Source organism: Protopterus annectens, chromosome 7.part0 (assembly GCF_019279795.1).
Source record: "Protopterus annectens isolate FY-2018-M chromosome 7.part0, PAN1.0, whole genome shotgun sequence".
NCBI classification, from domain to species: domain Eukaryota; kingdom Metazoa; phylum Chordata; order Ceratodontiformes; family Protopteridae; genus Protopterus; species Protopterus annectens.
Genome location: NC_056739.1, coordinates 799,491,982 through 799,514,182, shown reverse-complemented (window position 1 = coordinate 799,514,182; position 22,201 = coordinate 799,491,982). Strand labels below are relative to the sequence as shown.

At 42.3% G+C, this 22,201-nt stretch overlaps 1 protein-coding gene across 5 annotated transcripts in view; it reads right to left on the bottom strand.

The window, feature by feature from the left end:
- Positions 1-1,012: 1,012 nt before the first annotated feature.
- Positions 1,013-22,201, bottom strand: part of KDM6B (lysine demethylase 6B) — a 175,710-nt gene continuing 154,521 nt past the window's right edge. For all 5 annotated transcript variants that reach the window (XM_044077326.1, XM_044077328.1, XM_044077329.1 and 2 more), the window contains 2 exons: positions 5,167-5,337; positions 1,013-2,124 (listed from right to left, as the gene is read on the bottom strand). In XM_044077326.1, coding sequence (XP_043933261.1) covers positions 2,101-2,124; positions 5,167-5,337 — 195 coding nt within the window. In that variant the 3' untranslated portion in view covers positions 1,013-2,100. The remainder of the gene's footprint in view (positions 2,125-5,166; positions 5,338-22,201) is intronic.

Sequence of the window (22,201 nt, the reverse complement as noted above, 5' to 3'; positions counted from 1 at the left end):
AAGCAAAAAAAAAAAAAAAAAAAAAAAAGACTGAGTATGCAAGTCTTTGTATAGGAATTGCCTACCACACTTACAGTTAACCCTCTTAGCTCACACCTAATACTGACAAGGCAAGACAGTTTAAAAAAATAAAGGAAGGTTCCCTAATGGGGTACTTATCTAAAAATTCAAAGCAACAGTATTAACAACTAAATGATAAACAATCCAAATAGTCCAATGGATATACAACCTGTGTTCAAGCTGGCGGCGAGATAGTGTGGGGGAGTTGCACTCTTACATCTGCTTATATGCCACTATGCTTTATGGTCTTATGCCCTCCTATATGTCACTATACTTGTGCGGTGAGGTCACACATTGGACATACAATCCTGGGAAGGTAAAGGTTTGGTACCCCGAGCCGGATGTCAGCAGTGATAACCCATTGGATACGAATACTCCAACAGTGATTTCGGTCAGGACATCCCATCATTCAAGCCAATGAGTATAGAACACGCACAAGGCCTAAGCCATTTCTCTGACCTTCATACATAACAAAGAAAGCAAACAACTCTTGGATCACTCTGTTGTCCGAGACTTTCATTTCTCAAGAGAAGGAATTTGATAAAACATTTTACAGTTCTGATACAGACTAGTTAAAGGTCCTGCAGCTGTCCCAGGCCTATAGACTGAGTTTTCTTTTTCAGCAATACATTTTTTACATCACAATGTATACAAACAATGAAACAGTAAATAAGTTACTCTGATGACATATGTACAACCCCATCTGCTAAAACAGATGCAGAAAAAGGAACAAGGAAATAACGTACTCGCAGCTAATTGGAAATATACTTGGACAAAGCACTGCATACATAGCCTTAGCAAGGAACACTGGACTTTTTAACATCCACAGAAAACAAAGGCTTACATCCTAATGGAATCCTCCCTCTTCCCTGTACATGGAATCTCATTTGCACTTCTGCCATGGTACTTCTTTCTGCCCTCAGCAAAGTAAAACACCACTGACAATGAAAAATTTACTGAAATCTTTTATTACCTCTTCTCAGCATTGTCACACAAGTGTCATAAAGTTAAGTGTGTTCGGCTCAGATTTAATAATTAAGTCTGACAGTGCAGCTCAAACATTCCACACAGAACTGCTCGAGTCAGAAACCAAAGAAGAAACTCTAAATTCTTAGACAAAATCTATTTCTCTGAAACCATTTTATGTTTGCCCCTAAATCAAAAAATGACTTGTTTTAAAAAATTACAAATATAATTCTCTCTCCCTCCCCTTTTACAAACTGGTTTTGCTTTCCAGTCCGTACCAGTTTCTTTTGAGGCAGAATGGAAGAGAGAGAGACAAAGCACCTGCAAGCTAGGAGTCAAACGTCAAGATATTTAATATGACAGATAAAATTCATTTTTAAAAATGGCATGTACTTAAAAGACAGAAACAATAAATACAGCAAAAAAATTTCATAAATAAAAAAATTTACATTATAAAAAACAAACAGATGTAAATGAACACCACAAAATTAAACCAATTATTTCTAAGATAGTAAATCTTAATGTGAAGTGTTGGTATGCCTAAAAAATGAAGAAAAACAAACAAACACAAAAAAGACAAAGAAAAATCACAATATACAAACACATATACAATACTATCACAAAATTAAGAAATTCCTGCTAAAACCCGTATCTTTTTCCATTCCAAGCCACCGTCCACTTTTAATGCTTTGAAAAACAATGGATTTTCCCCAAAAAGTCTAAAAGGCCAATGTGGTGTCGTGCCAGGTTGTTTTAAGAGACAAAAATAATAAAATTCAAGTGATTTTTTTTAGTTCTTCTTTTTCTGTCCAATTCCAGAATGCAAAACTGCAAGATTCCCATCAAAGTCACTGCTGAGTGGCTGCTGGTTGCAATCACAAGGTAAGTAAAAAGGCTGTAGACAGTAGTTCACCAGGCTTCCTGGGTATCCAATCAGCAGGCAAAGTCTTGCGTAAACAGCTCTGCAAGTGGCAGATACAGTGCAGTGAACAGGCAACTGACTGATCTGCTAAGTACAATGGTTGTCATTGGTTGTGCCGGGCATAGGGCTGCTATGGCTTTGGGAGAGTGAAGTCATCGGGACACTGCAGATCCAGTCTGTGGAACAGAATGGGACACCAGTGAGTGAAACAAGAATGACAACCATCAAGAACACATCAACAGCATATACTATAAATTTAGTCACTACAGTTTAGGGCAAAAAGAACGCCGTATGCATTAGAATGTCTGATGCTAAATCACTGCCAAACTCTCCCCTGTATAGGTCACCATAAGTAAAAGTATACAAGTACTGACTTTGTGGAATGGTTACTGCAGTCTCAGCCTCCCTACTGCCATTCCAGCTTCCCCCATTCCCGATGTAGGAGCACTGACTCTGAGGAGCAGTTACTGCAGTCCCCATTGTAGGAGCACTGACTATGGGGAGCAGTTACTGTAGTCCCCGTGTCCCAGACCCCCCTCTCCAACAGGGACTGCAGTACCCAGTTTTTTTTCCAGCAAAAATCACTGCAGGAACACTATGTAGGGACTTCTCAAATACACTGAGATTTCAGACTCTCCCTGCAGGGAACAACTGTACACAATAATGTAGGAAACGAGGACTGTGAGTAGGGCTCCTATCTTTTTTCAAATGCCCAAAGTGGGATATTTTTCTAGAAGTGTGAGATTTTGCAGGACAAAATATACCCAGTGGCCAGTGAAAAGGACAGTGCTTCAATTTTTTGACAAAAAAGCTTTTTCTTGTAACATTTGAGTTGCTTATGCTATTTTATATAACATTTAGGTGTTTCAGATACAAAACTGTTTTATGCAACTATTAAAGAAAACTTAGAATAAACTTTTGTACTAAAATCTAAGGACATTTACCATTTTTTTATTTTTTGCAGGACACAGGTGCCAAAGGGGGACAGGTGGTAACTCATAACTGTGAGGGGCATCCCACTGCTTCTGCAATCCTAGTGTCTCCCCTGCATGGAATGCATTACCTAACGGCACAAAAGTGATTATGAGGGACCTTACACAAGCTACTGCAAACCCAGCCTCTCTCTGTCTGCAGGAACTGCAGTACCTGGTGTAGAGAGATGACTATGAAAGACCCCCCCCCACACACACACACACAGGTAATGCAATCCCAGCTTCACCCAACAAAGGTAACTGGAGCAGCACTGTAAGAGTACTCTCAGAGGTTCTTACAGGTAATGCAGGGGTCACTGTAGGCAATGGTGTACAAGCATTAAACTCTGATGGAGCATACACCAACTCTAGTTTCAGCTTCTCCCAGCAAGCATCAGTGTAATATACAAACAAAGATGTCAGATGGAAAAACTTTCTATAATCTAATAGTCTACCTGTAGCTTTCAACCAACATTTTACAGCAGCCCCCCCCCCACCTCCTTCCATCCTTCATTTGTATCATGCACTCTCAAATGAGTCTGTTCTGCCACAATTTAATTCCCACTCCGGCAGCACATTCCCCACATACAGTATTCTCTCTGCAATGAGAATGTAAGTGACTTTAGTACTAGCTTTTAGGGGCAACCACAAACCTGCTGCAGGAGTTCTGTCTGTGGGTAAGCACATAATTACTGTAGTCCAGTTCTTACTGCAATGGTCACCCCTCAGGTATTGGTGCCACTGTACTGACTGCATGGGTGCTCACAGTAACTGCACTCCCAACATATTTCCGCAGAAGTCACTGTAGTAGTAGTAGTAAACAGTAGCAATAGGAACACTGTGGGGTAGGGCACACCTAATGCAGTCCCAGGCTCTTCCAGCAGGGGTCAGTGTAGATAACACATCAGGAGCACTGACTGCAAAGGAGCTCACATCTGCCACTTACAGCAAGAGAAATTCTAAATAATGATGTAGGAACACTTGACTGCACGGGTACTCACAGCAACTGTACCTCCAACAGGTAATAGTGTAGGAGCACTGCAAGGCAACACAAATCTACTGCTTACTGTGAAAGCCCAACCTTTTTGTGCCCTGTTCACAACTGTTCAGGAAGTTAAGGGAGCCAAACCATCTTAAACTTCGCAGAAGAGGAAAAAGGGCTGGTCAATCCTGCAAAGCACGCACTCACCAACCATGAAATGACGTAAGAAAATGAGATGTGTGTTGCTTTAGCTAATACAGATGTCTGTGAATTCACTGCTGACACTACAGGGACATATCCTGATCCCAAGTGTGGTCTATTCCCCCAAGATACCCTTTTGCTATGTATTAAAGGAATTTCTTTTTTCTGGAACCACAGGATGTGCCTGACTACTCCCACACTCTTGCACCCAACTAACACATTCATTATTCCACTGAGTCAAGAGCACTCCGGCCCATTTGTTCTCTGGTGAAGGAAGCCAGAGGAAATTATGCTTAGCTGATAGCTTTCCATGGAGCCCTAGAAAAGTTCTTATGCAATGACTGGAGTAACTTGGATCCAAAGGGACTATCGAAGGCAGGGCACTGACAAATAGGACCATGGACTAGAAAGAGCAATTTTTTTTTCCCATTTTGCAGTGCCTACTGTTTTGTTGGGAGGATTATATGTGTGTTTTCTTCTTCCTTAAACTGATGGACAGTTCACTGTCTGACAACAGGTAGACACCGCCTGTGTATGCTTCAGACAAGCTATAAGATTATGGGCACTACATAGCTACATTTTCTTATTAAAGGTTTTACATGCTTGCAAAATGAGACCTGGTAATCATCACCCAAGCAGAAAGATGACAGCTTGGGGTGGTAGTTGTAAGATCATCATGGGCCACAGGGCATTGTGGGGGTTAAAAAATGTAAGCAAAATTAATCATGGCTGGGGAAATTACAAACAGAGAAGTAAAGACCAAAACAGGGTATTTAACACTTTTAGAATCACTCAGGAAAAACACTGATGGACTTGTGTAACAAGCAATTACTCACTTCTAGCCCCCCCAATACTGAAAATGGGAGGGATCCTCTCCTCTCTATGGTTAGCCTTCCTGCTGGCATCCTTGGCTTAAGGAGATGTCAGCTCAACTTTGAGAAAACTTGACTTCTTTAGAAGACACCCATAACTAATGTCTGCATGTGGCTAATCCTATGTATTATATAAAATACTGTAACAGCACTAAATACGAACTACAGTACACACGACTGCACACTTCTCACCAGGATGAAGTTGTCGTAGACTTGCATCAGCTCTTCCACACGGTACTGCTCCAGTATCACAACAGAATTGAGGGAGGCACTTCGCTTAGGGGCACAGTCTTCACAATGCACCATATACACCTTCTTATTGCCATTCTCACTCGTTACAAACAAGATGTTGAAGACTTCAGTCTAGACACCACAACAAAGATTAATGAATTAAAGGGCTGAGTAACACTGAAGTTAAGTGCTTAAAAAACTCTGCGTTCAATATATGTTAAATACATAAGTGGAATACACAAAGTACAGGACAAAACAGGACCTTACTAGATGCATTTATGCTATTCTGTTATGTAGTACCACTGCTCAGTACCATGTGCTGCAATCACTAAGTAATACTACAGATGTTAATCAATAAATCTTTGCTGGTTATCTATATCAAAAACAATCAATTTCTTTCATAATTATTAGGCTGGTTTGTGATCTACGCAAGTTAAAGCATCTGCATTACAAACATTCTTTAGTAGTAGAAAACAAATCTGTTCAATAAAACCATACAGTTGCTTATTAAATATAACATCTAAGTTTACCGATTTTGTAAAAGATTCATCAATTTTACAAAAATATTACATCAAGGAAGTACAAATATTCTGTCACAAATGTATCTAGTATAAAACACTGCCAGACAGTAAACACATATTATCATTAAACATCAAAATAAACAGTTGGATACCTTCAAGAATGATGAATTATGTTAATTACAACAATATATCCTGTCTGTAGCTAATTATCTGCTACGCATATCAACATGACCTTTTTCAGACAAACTTCACAACTCTGCTGAGGCTCAGGTACGCAGTTTTGCTGAGAAAGTTGAAGCACTATCACGAACAATGACTTCAGTTAGACAGCCATAAATCTGGCAGCAAAGACAAAGTACAGTTGTGTACACTTACCATAAATGTAGATGTTAGTGTATTCACTGTTGCAGTCATCGCACTTGGGTTATCTGCCTGCAGGTAGCCCCTCAGTCAATCCGAATACCAGAGTCTTGGGATTTCTGCATCTGATGCTGTCTCCTCTTCCGTGACGTCAGATCGTCAGGGGTATAAAACATGCAGCCGATGCCATTACATCAGTTTTTCTTGCCCAGATGTCAGGAGCCGCCAAAATAGGAAGCTATTACATGGTGTGGGACACCTCCAGTAAAAAATAAATGCCCCTGCCATAAAAAATGGCCATAAAGAGGATAGGTAGAAAGGATAGAGAAATCCAGGGGGCTGGAGGGAGGGAAACCAGGACTGCAACAGTGAATATACTCGAACATCTACATTTATGGTAAATGTACACAACTATACTTTGTTCTTTGTGGTTCACTGTTGCAGTCATCACACTTGGGTTGATTCCCAAAGCTAAGGAAGGGTGGAGGCTGCCAAGAAGTGTTAGGGCTGGCTAGCAGGCCTTGTAAGACTGCTGTAGCAAATCCAGCTCTGAATTTAGAAAAAAAATAGGTCAGTGGTAATGCTTGGTGAAGGTGTGTACAGAACTCCAGGTTGCAGCTTCCAGGATGTCCCTGGTAGAGACTCCCCTGAGAAATGCTATAGAGGTTGAAGTAGCTCTAGTGGAATGAGTTCTGATGCCCTGAGGGGTAGGTTTTCCATGGTGCTTGTAGCAAAAGCAGAATTGGATGCAGTGTGCTATCCATTTGGAAATGGTTTGCTTCGAAATGGCCTTGCCCTCTGCCCCTGTAGCAAAGCTGACTAGCAGCTGGTCAGATTTTCTGAAAGGCTTAGTCCTGTCACGGTAGAACCTGAGCTGTCTGTGCACATCCAAGGACTGCAGGATCCTTTCCCCTTTATTCTGAGGATTAGGGAAAAAGGTTGGCAAATGGATGGATTGGTTTAAAGCCACACTGGATACCATCTTGGGGATAAAGGATGGGTTAGTCCTGAGGGAAACCCTGTCAGCATGGAAAATAATGAAGGGCTCCACCACCATTAGTGCCTGTAACTCAGACACTCTTCTTGCTGAAGTAATAGCTAGAAGTAAGGCTGTTTTCCAAGAGAGGAATTTTAACTCTCCTGAAGAAGCAGGTTCAAAAGGGGGGGGGGGTGAGCTTCTCCAGTACAAAGTTATGGTCCCAGGCTAGGGTGGGAGCTCTCCTAGGGGGCCTTAAATTGTTAGCTCCTCTCAGGAACTGTTTGATGAGAGGGTGAGAAAAGAGAGGTGGGCTCAGTATTATAATGAGCTGAGATGGCGGAGGCTTGAATCTTAATGGATGAGAAGGATAGGCCTCTGTGGAGCAGCTCTGCTAGGTAATCAAGGATTTGAGGTAAGGTGGGCACAGCTGTGTCCTTTTCTTGACACTAACTCCAAGAACAATAACTTTTCCACTTTTCAGCATAAGATTTCCTAGTACTAGGCCTTCTGGCCTCAAGGATGATGTCCAGCACCTGTTTGCTGAGGGATGCTGGTGGTGTATTCAGGGGATAATTCAAAGCAAAAAATAATTGGACCAGCAGACTGTGGCAAAACATGAATATTTAATATTATATACTAAAGACACATACGAGAAAAACAGACCAGTTTCGGCATGATAAATCACATAGCCTTCATCAGTGTAAAGAACAGGAATAAACCAATTCCTTACATATTCCCTAACACAAGACAACATAATCGTGACTGATTAAAGGTGCTAATTTAGTCCAGATGCTAACAGACCCCCCCCAGCTTAATGATCCATTTTTTCTCTTTTGTATTTAGCATCTCATGCCAGCCTGTCTTGTTAAATCTAATGCCCAAAATTCGATCAATAATTATAAAATTGAAAAAAGCACTTTTATGTACTGTAGTGTATTTATAAATGGGCATTAGTAATCTTTTGATGTTTTATATCACAAAAGTGCTCAGAAATCCTAAATTTAACCGGCTGAGAGGTTTGCCCAATGTAGAAGGCTGAACAATTACAGGTAGCTAAGTAAATCACCCAATCTGTTTGGCAATTAGCAAAAAAAATAAATGTTATAAACCTGGCTAGTGTTTTTACTACTGAAGCACTTAGTCTTCATGACCCTTGGACAGTAAGTCTAATGACCACAAGGAAAGCACCCTACTACTGGATCCCCCAAGAGTGTAGTTTGAAAAGAGTCTTTCTTATGACTAGGCCCATGTTTATAATGATTAAACTAAGAAGCCAAATTCCTACCCTTCCTGAAGGAGAAATGGCATCTACTCTCCAACAGTTCAGAGAGCTTAGTGTCTGCCAACAGGATGTTCCAATGATGCATCCAAGGAAGCTTTAGAAGACTTCAGGTTTGAAACTCTAAAAACGAAAATGTCAGGTAGTGGCCGACCGGCACTTGCGGACTGTTTCTGGCTCCTTCTCGGCAAGAAAGACTGATGTAATGGTGTCGGCTGCATGTTTTATACCCCTGACGTCATGGAAGAGGCGACAGCATCTGACACAGAAATCCCAAGACTCTTGTATTCGGGCCAACTGAGGGCTACCTGGAGGCAGATAACCCAAGTGTGATGACTGCAACAGTGAAACATGAAGAAAGTACAGTTGTGTACACTTACCATAAATGTAGATGTTCGAGTGTATTCACTGTTGCAGTCATTACATTTGGGTAATGCTGCTGGCAGGTTGCCCTCAGTCGGCCTGAATTCCAAAGTCCTGGGTCCTGTGTTGGCTGCTGTCGCCCATTCCCTGACGTCAGGTCGTCAGGGGTATAAAAGATGCGGCTGACGCCATTTTCTTTAGTTTTTCTTGCCCCAGATGTCAGGTGCCCCCTAAAAGGCTAGCCAATATATATATATATATATATATATATATATATATATATATATATATACACACACACACACATATATATATATATATACACATACATATGCAGCAATATAAACTTTCCCTTTATCTACAAGCAAATACACCACATAGGTTGTATAAATCAGAGAAGGAGAGATAGATTCCATCAGAAGAAAGGGGGATGGGCAAGGCAATACACTTGAACATCTACATTTATGGTAAGTGTACACAACTGTACTATGTTCTTCGTGTTTCACTGTTGCAGTCATTACATTTGGGTAGAGTCCCAAAGCTATGGATGGGAGGCTGGAGCTAAACAGCATTAGGAGTGGCTATGAGGCCCTGCAGAACTGCAGTGGCAAAGCCTGCCCTGGATTTAGAGTAGAGTGGCAGAAGATAGTGCTTTGTAAAGGTGTGCACTGAACTCCAAGTAGCAGCCTCTAAAATGTCCTTGGTTGGTACTCCCCTGAGAAAGGCTGCTGAAGTGGCTGCAGCTCTGGTTGAATGTGGCCTAATGCCCTTAGGCACTGGCTTGCCATGGTGCAAGTAGCAGAAACGAATGCAGTGGCCTATCCACTTTGAAATAGTCTGCTTTGAGATAGCCTTTCCTTGTGATCCTGCAGCATATGCCACTAGTAATTGCTCTGTCTTTTTGAAAACTCTGGTTCTGTCCAAGTAGAATCTAAGCGGTCTGTGAATGTCCAAAGAAAGCAGAATTATCTCCCCATTGTTCTGTAGATTTGGATAAATAGCTGGCAGATGAATAGTTTGCTTAAGAGCCACACTGGACACCACCTTAGGCATAAATGTTGGGTTTGTCCTCAGAGAGACCCTGTCTGGATAAAAAATGATAAAAGGTTCCACAGCCATGAGTGCTTGAAGCTCTGAAACTCGTCTTGCAGAAGTTATTGCTAGGAGCAGAGCTGTTTTCCAAGACAAAAACTTTATATCAGCAGTAGCAGCTGGCTCAAAAGGAGGCAGGGTGAGTTTTTCCAAGACATAGCTGAGGTCCCATGCAGGCACTGGTGATCTCCTTGGAGGCCTTACATTTTTGGCTCCTCTGAGGTACTGTTTCAACAAGGGATAAGAAAAGATTGGTGGCTCTGTATTGTAATGTGCCGAAATGGCAGAAGCATGAATTTTAATAGATGAAAAAGAGGCCTTTGTCCAGCATCTCAGTTAAGTATTGGAAAATCTGAGGAATATTTGGCACAGATGTATCAATTCCCTCTGCCTGGTTCCAAGCACAGAATCTCTTCCATTTTCCAGCGTAAGATTTTCTAGTACTAGGCCTTCTGGCCTCCAAAATGACATCCATCATAGCTTTACTGAGAGGTGTGTTTTGTATGACTACATTATCCACCATGCTGCCAGGTTTAAAGTCCTGAGTTGGCTGATCTGATTGTTTTGCTGGGACAGTAGATGAGGTATTTGAGGTAAGGTCCAAGCTGGGCATTGAGACAAGTTCTTTAGGATTGGAAACCAGTACTGGCGGGGCCAGTCTGGGGCAATCAGTATCATTTTTGGCTTTTCCTGTCTGACCTTTAGGAGTACCTCAGGGAGGAGAGGCAAAGGGGGAAAGGCATACACTGATAGGTTCATAGGTTGGTACTAGGCTATCAGCCCTAGGGCCTATACAAGCCTAGCCATAACCATTCCCTGGCTATTTCTTCCCACACTATTTACTTCCCTGGACCCCTGTCTAGCAGGGCGACTGATGTGATCCCCGAGGTGAATTTCCTTTCTTCCATCCAATCGTCAAGGTTCCTTTTGAAGAGGGCCAAAGAGGCACTCTGCTTGACATGTATGGGCAATCTATTCCAGAGTCTGGGGAGTTTTTGGGTCAGGAACCTATCCCTCCAGCATGTTTTGTTTATTGTGATAAGGTTTAGATCCCTGGAGCGTGTGGCTCTGAGGGATTGGGATTTCTTTAAGTGTAGCATGTCCAACAGCTCTGGGTTTGACATGGCCTTGTATGTTAAGCAGAGATCGCCTCTGAGTAGACGATATGCGACAAGAGTACAGCTGGAGTTTTTTAAGGCAGTCAGCGTAGGGCATCTGCTTTAGGCCTGTGATTCTTTTAGTGAGGTATTTCTGCGGCCTTTCCAGTTGTTGCAGATGTCTTGAGAGGTACATACCAAACGGGGTGTTGTATTCTATAATGGGTCTAATGAGGGATGAGTATAGTGGGACAATGACCTCCTTTTTTCTGGATGAAAAGCCCTTAGTGATGAGGTGTGCCACATAGAAGGATTTCCTGACTGTTGTGGCGATGTGGTTATCGAAGGTGAGACCACTGTCCACCTGTGTCCCTAAGTATCTTATCACATTTTCGGTGTTTAGTGTACTGCCACCTATATGGTAATTCACGGGTACATGTTTTTTTCCAAGGTGGATAATATACATTTCTTGGCAATGAGCTTGAGCCCATGGCTCTGGCACCAAGCATCTGTTTCTGTAAGGCCCTTTTGTAGAGTATCCACATCTGGGATTCAATAATGGCTCCCAGTTTGCAGTCATCTGCGAACTTTGCTAGCCAGAGTCCCTTAGTGTTGGCCTGTACTTCAGAGAAGTAGATGCCAAACAAGAGCTGTCCCAGGACTGAACCCTGAGGTACTCCACTTGTCACTTGTCTGGAGCTAGATTTGGAGTCAGCTACTTTTACAGTGTGGGTTCTATCAGTAAGCCAGTTAGCAACCCATTGGGTGATGTAGGGAATTAATGCCCAGCTTAGTAAGTTTATCTATGATTCCAGAGTGGGGGATGGTGTCAAAGGCCTTGGCAAGGTCTAGATAGGCTGTGTGGACCACTTTACTCTTGTCCATGGCTCTGGAGACTGATTCAAAGAAGTCAATCAGGTTCAGGAGACAAGATCGGCCCTTCACAAACCCAAACTGGGTGGGGTCCAGTGTTTGAAGGTTGCCAATGTCTTTGTTTATACGTTCCATGATAATACGCTCCATGGCCTTGCAGATAAGGCTCGTCAGACTGATGGGATGTTAGTTTCCAGGATCCAAGGTGGATTCCCCCCTTGTGGAGTGGGATAACTGTAGCTCTGCGCCACTCAGTGGGCACGAAACCTGAGGTGAGGCTATGATTAAACATGACACTTAGGTGACGTGCCAGTTCATATTTTAGTTCATGTAGTACACAGCCCGGGATGTCATCTGGTCCCATGGATGCTGTATTCTTAGCTTTGGAGAGTGCGTTTATAACCTGTGTGGCCGTTATTACTGGAATTTGGCAATCTTCTGGTACTGAGATGAGCCATTTAGGGGGTGAGAGGGGGGTGAAGTTGGCACTGAATCAATCTGCCAGGATATTGGAAATATCTTTGGGATCAGTATATTTAATGCCATTCTATTTTAGCTCAGAGCAGATCTGAGCATTGCCATTTAGATTCTTGACATAGTTATAGAATGCCTTGTGGTTGTCTTTGGAATCTTTGGCAATTTTATTTTCGTAACTAGCTTTGGAGGATTTTATGAGGGATCTCAGTTTCTTACTGAGGCTGGTAAGGAAGTCTTTTGCATCCTGGGATTTTCCTCTTTTTCTGCAATCTCTTTTTTTTTGTAAAGTTTGTTTATGGCAGCGGACCACCAGATTGGCTTCCTTTTTTTGGATGAGAGCATCTTGGTTCTATTTGGGATGGCACGATTCATGCATGAGTAGATGTGCTCGTACAGTGCCTTAGTGTAGGATGCAGCAGTTGAACTTTCAGTTCCCGTCTGCATGGGTGTCATGAAGTTCGTCACTTCTGACTTGAGTAGCATGAAGTTGGCTTTGGAGAAGTTTTTTTATGGAGGTTTCCTTACTGGGGGGTGGGGGTGGGATGTGGATGTTAAGGGTGATTAGCTTATGGTCAGATCTGACTAAAGAGGGGGTGACCATATGTGTGGAGCATCGATTTCCCATGTTGGTAATGACCAGCTCTAGGATATTGGAGCCCCTGGTGGGACTATGGATTAGTTGATCCGGGGCATTGGAATTTATGAATTCCAAGAACCGTTGGGCAAAGGTGTTGGTACATGAGCAGTTTTCCCAGTTAATAGCAGGGTAGTTAGTTAAAATCACCCAGTATCAGGGTGTTTGGTTCTATCTTTAATATTTTCCAGTATGTTTAGAAAGGTGTAGTGAGAATCTTGGGGTATGGTGGGGGATCTGTAGCAAGCTACAATTTGGAGTGCAGTCTTACCTAGTGTTAGTTGCACCTGGAGAATTTCAGATGCTTTGTGTTGGGCAACTAGCCTGGTGGTGTGAATATCCTTGGTGAATATTGACACTCCTCCACCTTTAGTGTTTCGGTCCTGGTTTGGTGGCCAAAAAGTGTGGTAAGAAATGCAGCCTGGTATTGCAGGGGTGCTCTCTGGAGCCTTGAACCAGGTCTCAGTTACTGCACAGATATCGATGTTCTCCATTTTTAGGAGTGCCGAGAGAGAGAGTGCATTTTGAGGTTTAGACTTCTAGCATTGAGTAGCATTACCTTCAGACTTTGCATGCTTGTACCCATTACGGTGGTGGTTTTGTCCTTTGAACTTTGCCTAAAAAAGGCACTACAGGGGTGGCAAGAGCCTTAGCCAGTAACCTGAATCCCAGGGGCAACAGGTGCAGACCATCTTTGGCAAAGCATCGTAGTCTGTCGATCATGTCATCCCAGCCAGACAGATACTGGATCCCCTTTGAATGACACCAGAAGCTTAGCCAATTGTTGAAGTCAATAATTTTGTCCTTATATTGCGGTATCAGTCTGGGCGAAGGCAGAATGCTACTCAGGACTAGGGTCATACCTGCCTGGGCCACATGATCTGAGAGCTCTTCCATGTCTCTTTTCATGTAGTCCAGGGAGGTACGTCTCAAGTCATTCACTCCAACATGGAAAATGGCAGAGTCATATTTGCACTTGTTGTGGAGTGACTTGAGTGCATGCATTATGTGGCGTATCCTGGCACCCAACAGGCAGCTGACTGTAATTTTCACCTTGTTTAACCTGGTGAGTGGGACATCAGTGTGTCGGACTATAGAGTCACCTATGACTAAAGTGTGTTAGGTACGTTGTCTTGCCTTAGGGGCTGTTGCTGGGTGGCATACTGGTGTTGTGAACTATGTGACACTTTGGTTGTGATTGGTGTTTGTTTGCGTTTCATCTTCAGAGGTCCTTGTTGCTTGGACAGGTTATAGTTAAGGGCCTCTGCATATGTGGACTTAGTGTTGCTATATGTGGGTGTTGGTGGTGTGGGTTTAGAAGGGCTATGTGTTGCTTGAGGTGTAGTGTGGGTGTTCACTTTCTCCTCTTGACTTTCTAGCACAATCTTGGGTGGAGAGAGCTTTGCTTCCATTTTGGCTATGTAAGTGCATCTCTCACAATTTTTAGTGTTGGGTGGTAGGAGGAGAGGGTTGTTTGTGTACATGAGGCAATTGCTGCATTGCCCAGCATGTCCAGATTCACCAGGTGGACAGGAGAAATCACCGGAAGCTGACCCTTGGACATGCCTGGTTTGGTGCTTTTTTTTTTTTTTTTTTTGGTAAAGTACAGGAGCTGTTTTCCCTTACCTTAGCAAGGTACTTTGCAATTATAGGCTGTTTAGTGCCTACTATTAATTTCTCTTTATTAACAAGGAGAGCTGAGTGCTTGTATCAGTTTAAGGCTTCCTAGTGCTTTCCAGCAGGTATTAGAGCAAGTGCTAGTCACAGGAATGCTTAAAGGTAAGAAGAAAAAAAAATGCACACTGCAGTATGCACTAGAGAAGTTAGATGTGAAAGTAGGTAACTTAAGTTTTACCTGTTTAAAAAGTTAAGGTTTAGTGGAGAGTTACTATTTTTAAAACAGCAAGATGGACTGAAAGGGGTGGTCACTTTTATATTCTGGTACTATGGAATACAGTATGATGGCCAATAAATTTAAATAGTTGAAGGGGAGGGATTTCAAAAATGATGACTTTGTGATTACTCACACAAGCCAGTGAAAGCAGAGAGGAAATAAGATAAATAGTCAAATTAACATAAGAGGCAGGCAACCAGAAAGACAATGGTATTTAACAAGACAACTGTAACTGGGTAGGAGGGCGGGAAAAAAATTCTGCCTGACTCAGAAGAGACAGAGCTGTGGTCTTTTTTGAAGTTTTAATATGCTGTTAAAGCAGAATGCAAGTAAAACACAAGAAAACAAACCACAGTATTCAAAATATAAAAAAGGAAATAAAGTAGAATCTTTTTAGCTGGTAGTTGTGAGGGGAGGCAAACAGATCTATGTCTGGGCACCCCCATTTCCTTGTTATCATACTGAAGACTTGTGGATCCAGCTGCCACTCGTGGGGATCCATGAGGTTTCTGCTTAGTTCGTCTGCCAGAGTATTTTTCCTTCCTGTCAGGAATTGTGCTTGCAGATGTACTTGGTAAGTTAATGCTGTGTCCCACAAAGTCATGGCTAGTCTGCAAAGGGGGTAAGAATGTGTGCCCCCCCTGCTTGTTTATATACCACATGACTGCGGTGTTGTCTGTCTTTATCAGTAGTTGTCCCGGATGAAGTAGGTCCTTGAAGGCTGTCAGGGCATTCTGAACAGCTAGCATCTCTTTTTGATTGATATGTAGATGCATTTGGGTTGAGGACCATGTACCCTGAATGCATCTTCCTGCCATGTGGGGCCCCCCAGGCATAATCTGATGCATCCGTTGTTAGTGTCTGCCTGGTTGGGGGTAATGTGAATGGCTGTCCCTTGTTTTGGTGACAAGCCTTTGCCCACCATTGAAACTCCTGTTGTAGGCAGGGAATAAGTGTAACCATTGTTTCCACGCTGTGGCAATGTTGAGTCCAAACACTTTTTAGATACCATTGAAGTTTTCTCATATGCAGTTTTGCATATGGAATTAGTAGGATGCAGGATGCCATGAAGCCCAAAGCCTGCAGAATTTTTCTTGCAGATAACTGGGCCTTTGTTGCCAACATTTTGAAATAGGTAGTCAGCTGCCTTTGTCTGGCGTGAGATAAGCCATATGGGCAGTTGTATTTAAGCTTGCACCCAGGAATATTATCTCTTGAGAGGGTACTAGTTTTGATTTCTTTTCGTTGACTGTGTACCCTAGGCATGTTAGAAGTCTTTTCACAAACGCCAGCTGCGGTAGAAGAATGTCCTTGTTCTCTGCTTGAATTAGACAGTTGCCCAAGTAAGGATATACTGTATTCCTCTTTGTCTGCAGAATGCAATTACTGGTGCCAGGCACTTTGTAAAGACCTTGAGCGCAGTAGATAAGCCAAAGGGCAGTGCAGAGAATTGGTAATGCATTGAACCAGCCTTGAATTTTAGGTATCTTCTGCATGACTGTCTGGCTGGAACATGCAGGTATGCCTCTTTTAGGTCTAAAGTCACAAGCCAAGCGTTCTTGCCCAGCATGGGCAGAAGTTGCTGCAAAGTCAACATCTTGAATTTTGGAATATCCAGGTATGTGTTCAAAACAAATAGGTTTAGTATTGGCCCCCAGGCCTTGTCCTTTCGGGGTACTAAGAACAGTCTTGAGTAAAATCCTTGTCCCTGCTCTTGCTCTGGTGCTAGCTGAATGGCCCCCATGTCCATGAGGGATGATACTTGTTTTTGTGCCTCTGCCCATTGATTTTTTGGCAGATCTTGCCAGCCATTTGCTTTTGGCAGGGTATGGAAATGGAACTTGTAGCCTTGTGACACGATATTTAAGACCCACTTGTCCTCAGTTATAATGTGCCAATTGTGTGAAAAAAGTGCTAATTTTCCCCCTAAGGGGGCTGCCAGTAGATAAGTGCTTGGTGCAGGCAGGGCGAAGTCATTGGGACTGTTTCCTGAATGGTTGTGATTTGTCTTCTCCAACTTTGGAGGTAGAGACCCCCCCCCCCCATTGCTTTGAGCGGAATGTACCTAGCACCTGGGATCTGCCCCTAGGTCTGCCCCTTTGAGGTCTGTCCGACACATGAAAGGACCAATTCTTTGTTGGCCAGTGTCTACTAAACCTAGGTGGCTGAACTTGTAAAAAATCTTTGACCGTTTGCATAGATTTAGCTTTGTCCTCCATTTTCTTTAACACCTCTTCTGCCTTAACACCAAACAAAGTATCATGCTGTAAAGGTGAATCTAATAATTTAACTTTAAGATGATCACGCAAATTTTGTTCCTTTAACCAAGCATGCCTCCTAATTACAGAACCTGTAACTGCGGCCCTGCAGGAGGCCTCTAAAGAATCAAAACCACATTACAAAGTATGCTTTCCAACTTGTTCAGCTGTATGCACTATATCCTGCATTTCCTTGTTTTCTGCACATTCAGAGTTTAACAACATTTTCTGTTTAAGCAATGCAATGACATGTTGCTGACATTTGAGCGTATGAAACTGACAGTTTAAGGCCCTTATAGGTAGCAGATGTGTAAACCTTTTTCCTCATTGTCCAGTGCCCTAAAATCTCTGTCAGAAGGGGTAGGGTTTTTTGCAGCGGAAGCCTTAACTCCCTTGGGACCCTGAGAAATAGTTTCTGGGTCTGCAGCAGGGTTTTTAAAAAGGAATTTATGTGAGTCAGGAACCCTGTAATATCTGTCAGGCTTAACAGGAGCTGGAGGTAAGGAGTCAGGGATAAGGCTAGACTCCGAAAACACATCATCTACAATGTCTAACACAGGTGGGATGTTAGTGGCTTGTGCTGAGATAGTAACAGGAAATCCCTGAGCCTCTTTTTAGATTCCGAAAAATCTTGACTCTCCCAGTGGAAATGCTCCCTCATGGTATGTAAGGTTTCCCCAAAAGGATAGTCCTCAGGAGGAGAAGCTGAAGGTATGGAGTCTTCAGCATCAGAATCCTCATAGGGGGGAAAAGAATATTCCTGATCAGAAGAGGAATCAGAAGAAATGGAAACCTGATCTGAAGATTCATAGTCAGTCTCTTGCCTAGGCCTCTTATCAGGAGGGGGATGGGAACCCCTAATCAGGGTAATCAAGTCTTCGGCCATTTTGAGCATCTGCTTTTTGGGCATGGAGGCCTGTCCACGTGGCTCTTGAGTTTGCTTCTTTGCTTTTGAAGGTGCTTTAGTCTTTGCCTTTGAAGTCAGTTTAATGTACAGATGTTTAGGTCTGAATACACCCTCAGAAGCCGGTGCCTGCTCAGCGGCTCTGGACCCATCCGAAGGAATAGCGTCCGAGGCTCCAATACCTTGAGTTTCCAGCGGCATAGCCAACTCCACGTGGGAGTCGGTAGTGGCTTGCGACTCTAAAGTAGCGGGCTTCAGGGGCTGTGAAAGCGCCTCACAGAACCAGCAACTGGCTTAGGAGAAGCTTCATCGTCGGTTTTGGGCCTTGGTTGTCTTTCTTTTTCTTTGCATTTTTTGTGAACTCCGGTAGTCGGATGGCTTTCCGACGACATTTCTGGATAATTAAACCTGTGTCCAAAGTAGTTTAATGCAAAATCATACCGACGCTTAATAGTGCATTGGTTAAATCTAGCACAAAACCGACAACCTAGAAAGTTATGATCAGGGTCTAGGCAAGGAATACAGTAAGAATGAAAGTCATTATGAGGTATTTGCTTCCCACTAGAAATACAATTATTAACTTTTTCTGACATGGGTTCTGGAGCAAGAAAAAAGTTTCCCCAACGGGGTACTTAGCTTTATAGAAGACTTCGGATCTGAAATTCAAACTCGAAAAATCTTAGAGGAGTCGGCCGACCGGCACTTGCGAACTGCTTCTGCTTTGGCCACCGCGCGGCAAGAAGGACTAAAGAAAATGGCGTCAGCAGCATCTTTTATACCCCTGACGAGCTGACGTCAGGGAAGGGGCGACAGCAGCCGATGCAGGACCCAGGACTTTGGAATTCAGGGCAACCTGCCAGCAAGACTACCCAAATGTAATGACTGCAACAGTGAAACACGAAGAACATCATCTACAAAGCAGAAATCACAAATGCAGATGGGAGCTGCAGTACTGGAAACTGCCAGCAGATGCCAGCAGTGGAAAGCTTTTATATGCACTAAACGAGAGCAGTGATATACAACTAAAAGAACCACAAACAATGGGTAATAAGCCAAATAGAACTGAAGTACAATGTTACAAACCATCTAATGGAGTCAGAGACACAAATTACAGACAGATATCTTACTTCAAAACAGGGACACAGAACAGCAGATAACATTACTGTGGCTGAATATATAAAATGAAAAATACAAAATATTTAGTTGCACTTCAGTTCTCACTGGCATGCCTGTGTGTGAATCACAACTTCATATTGTTGGCAAGTTCTCAAATACTTCAAAAATGTAATCATTCCAGCACTTGGAATGGTGACCTGAAAGGTTTGGATATGAATCTTATTTGACATATTCCAGTTTATGAAAGTCCTGATTCAGGGAGATTGCTGATGAATTCACTCTTTTCAATTCACTCTTTTCAACCTCTCGGTCAGATTACTGGTGTGTGTGTGTGTGTGTGTGTGTGTGTGTGTGTGTGTGGCCAGGTGGGGTAAGGCAGTAAAACAGTTATACAGGTACTTCTCTAGAGAGTACACGGGGGACAATGTGGGAAGAAAGGATAGACCAGGTTACCAAGCAAGGTTGGGAACTAAAACAATAACACTTTGGTGGTTAACAGTTATATGAGACTAGGAAATTCAAAACATTTACTTGGCCTGTTTCCTTACAGAAAGCCCGTTTTGTTTTCACTGACTTAAGCCTACCTACTCTGTTTTCATACTGTATTCTTCAAGGACCAATAATTTATCTCTTGATTTCATAACACATCAATATACATGTCCCCTGCTACTAAAACAACCACAGGAACTTTCTATGTTTGCATCCACTGAGCCACCTACACACAGAAGACCAACACCACTAGGTACAGGAAACCAGTGGTAACATTTCTCAAGTATCAAAGTAAATAGAACCACGTATCACACTACCCAATGGTCAAACTACAGACAGCTATGGGGAACACTATCCACAAGGGGAAATGGTGAATTACAGGAAACCAATAGGAACATTACTGATGAACAAAGTACACAGAATCGCATATAAAACTATGCAATTAGAAGGTAACAGGTAAAGGTAACATCAGTCACTGAGCAAAGTAAATGAAACCGTGCATAAGATTATAATGGGACTATGAAGTATAGGAAACCAAAGGCAACTGTACTCACTAAGCAAGGAACAAATAAGATTAATTAATTAATTAGCAAATTACGTGGAACCATTCTTAACACTACTCAATGAGCAAAAATATAACTATGGGCAACAACTTCCACCTGAGCAAACTGTGAGGAAACCAAAGGTACTAGAGTAAATAAAAATCAATGGTAACATTACTCACTGAGTAAAATATACATAGCCATGGGTTATCGATACACACCTAAGTAACATGCAAAGTATAGGAAATGAAATGTAACACGACGCAGCGATCTATGGAACTTAAGCCAACAGTGCACAGAAAGTGCACTGCAAAATGCAAGAAAACAACTATAATACTTAATGTGCAAATTTCAGAAAACCACTAACATTACCCACTAAGTAAAAAAAAAAGGAACCACTGGTAACACTTACTGAGTGAGCAAATATATGTAACCACAGGTAACACTACCAACTCAGCCAAGAAAAGGAAACCATACTTGGTACAAACCAAAATGGAAAAAAGTGAATGCCATGAGTAAGTAATGTTACCCACTAAGGAAAATACAGGGAACTACAGGGAACCTTACTCACTTAGCAAATTACATAGAACTGACACACACATAGAACATACACAGAAGTAGAGCTAACTTCCCCAACTCAACCCACCACTGCCTAACCCTCCATAAGCTTCAATGGCTTGAATTCTCCGACCACTTAAAACTGTCCCAATTACAGCTAACCCACCATATACTTAACAAACCCACTTCCTGGCCCTCCTTCTCAAATCTTTTAACACACTACTCCCCCCTTCGCCCCCTCTGTAACTCTGGGAAATTTATTCTAGAAATATTTACATCTAAACTGAACATAGGAAATCTATATAAATCTTCCATCTCAAAAATCTGGCACAGCCTACACTCTAACCTACGAAACATCACTCAAGCTACAAGCTTCAAAAAAGAAATAAAAATATTCTTCCAAACTAACTGGATATGCTCATGCCAGGGATCCTACCTGATCATCCTACTCCTATCCTAAATGCTGTATCATAATCATATTTAACTAACCTCTGAATTTCCTGTCTGGTTACTGCATAACCTTTTGATACCATGTATAACTATCATATATTACCTAACAACTCTTCCAAGTTCTGTAAGGTAATTGCGTTTCAACCATAGTATGTTTATTCCTTTGTTTACTGACTGAGCCATGTTATTTTTTTATTTTTATTCTTGTATTAACATGCTGTTTACTTATTCTTATATTACTGGAGCTTTTCTCCTCGGGCCTCCACTGAAATGGGCTATAATTGCTCAGTTGGACCTACCCGGTTAACAAATGCGAAATAAATAAATATCTGTGGGCAACCCTACCCACTAAGCAAAAATGCAGGGAACCATCAGTAATCCTATCCACTAAGGGAGATAAAAGAAAGCACTGGCAGTACTATCTCTAGTGAGCAAACTAAATGGAACAGTGTGCACTGTTACTCACTTAGAAAAGTACAGCAAAACATGGGGTATTATTATTCACTTACCAAATACAGCAAATGACAGGTTATGCTACCCTGTAAGCAGGGTACAAAGAATAATGCTACCCAATAAGCTAGGTACAAGAAGCCATGGACAATTCAACTAAATGAGCCAGGTAAAACTACTCCCACAGCCCAGTACAGGTAACATTACCCAATAGGTCAGGTACAGGTAACTCCTGTTAATATTACTCTTTGAATCAGATACATGTAACTATGGATACTCCCACCCAAAAAGCCAAGCAGAAGAAACTAGGGATAGGCCTGCACACTGAATCAGGTACAGAGAATTATGGGTAATACCACTGACAGCCAGGTACAGGTAACCAAAGGTAACATTATACACAGAGTCAGGCATAATGAACTATGGGTAATATTACCAACTGAGTATAGATAACCACAGATACAATCACCACTGAGTTATGTCAAGGGAACTACAACTAATACTACCCCCTGAGCTGGGTACAGGTAACCATGGGTAGTACTACTTACTAAGACAGGTATTGTTAACTACAGATAATAGTGACCATTATACCTGCTTCAGTCTGAAGGGGTCATATTAACTGTACCAACAAAAAGGTCTCATCACTGATACTATCCAGACAGG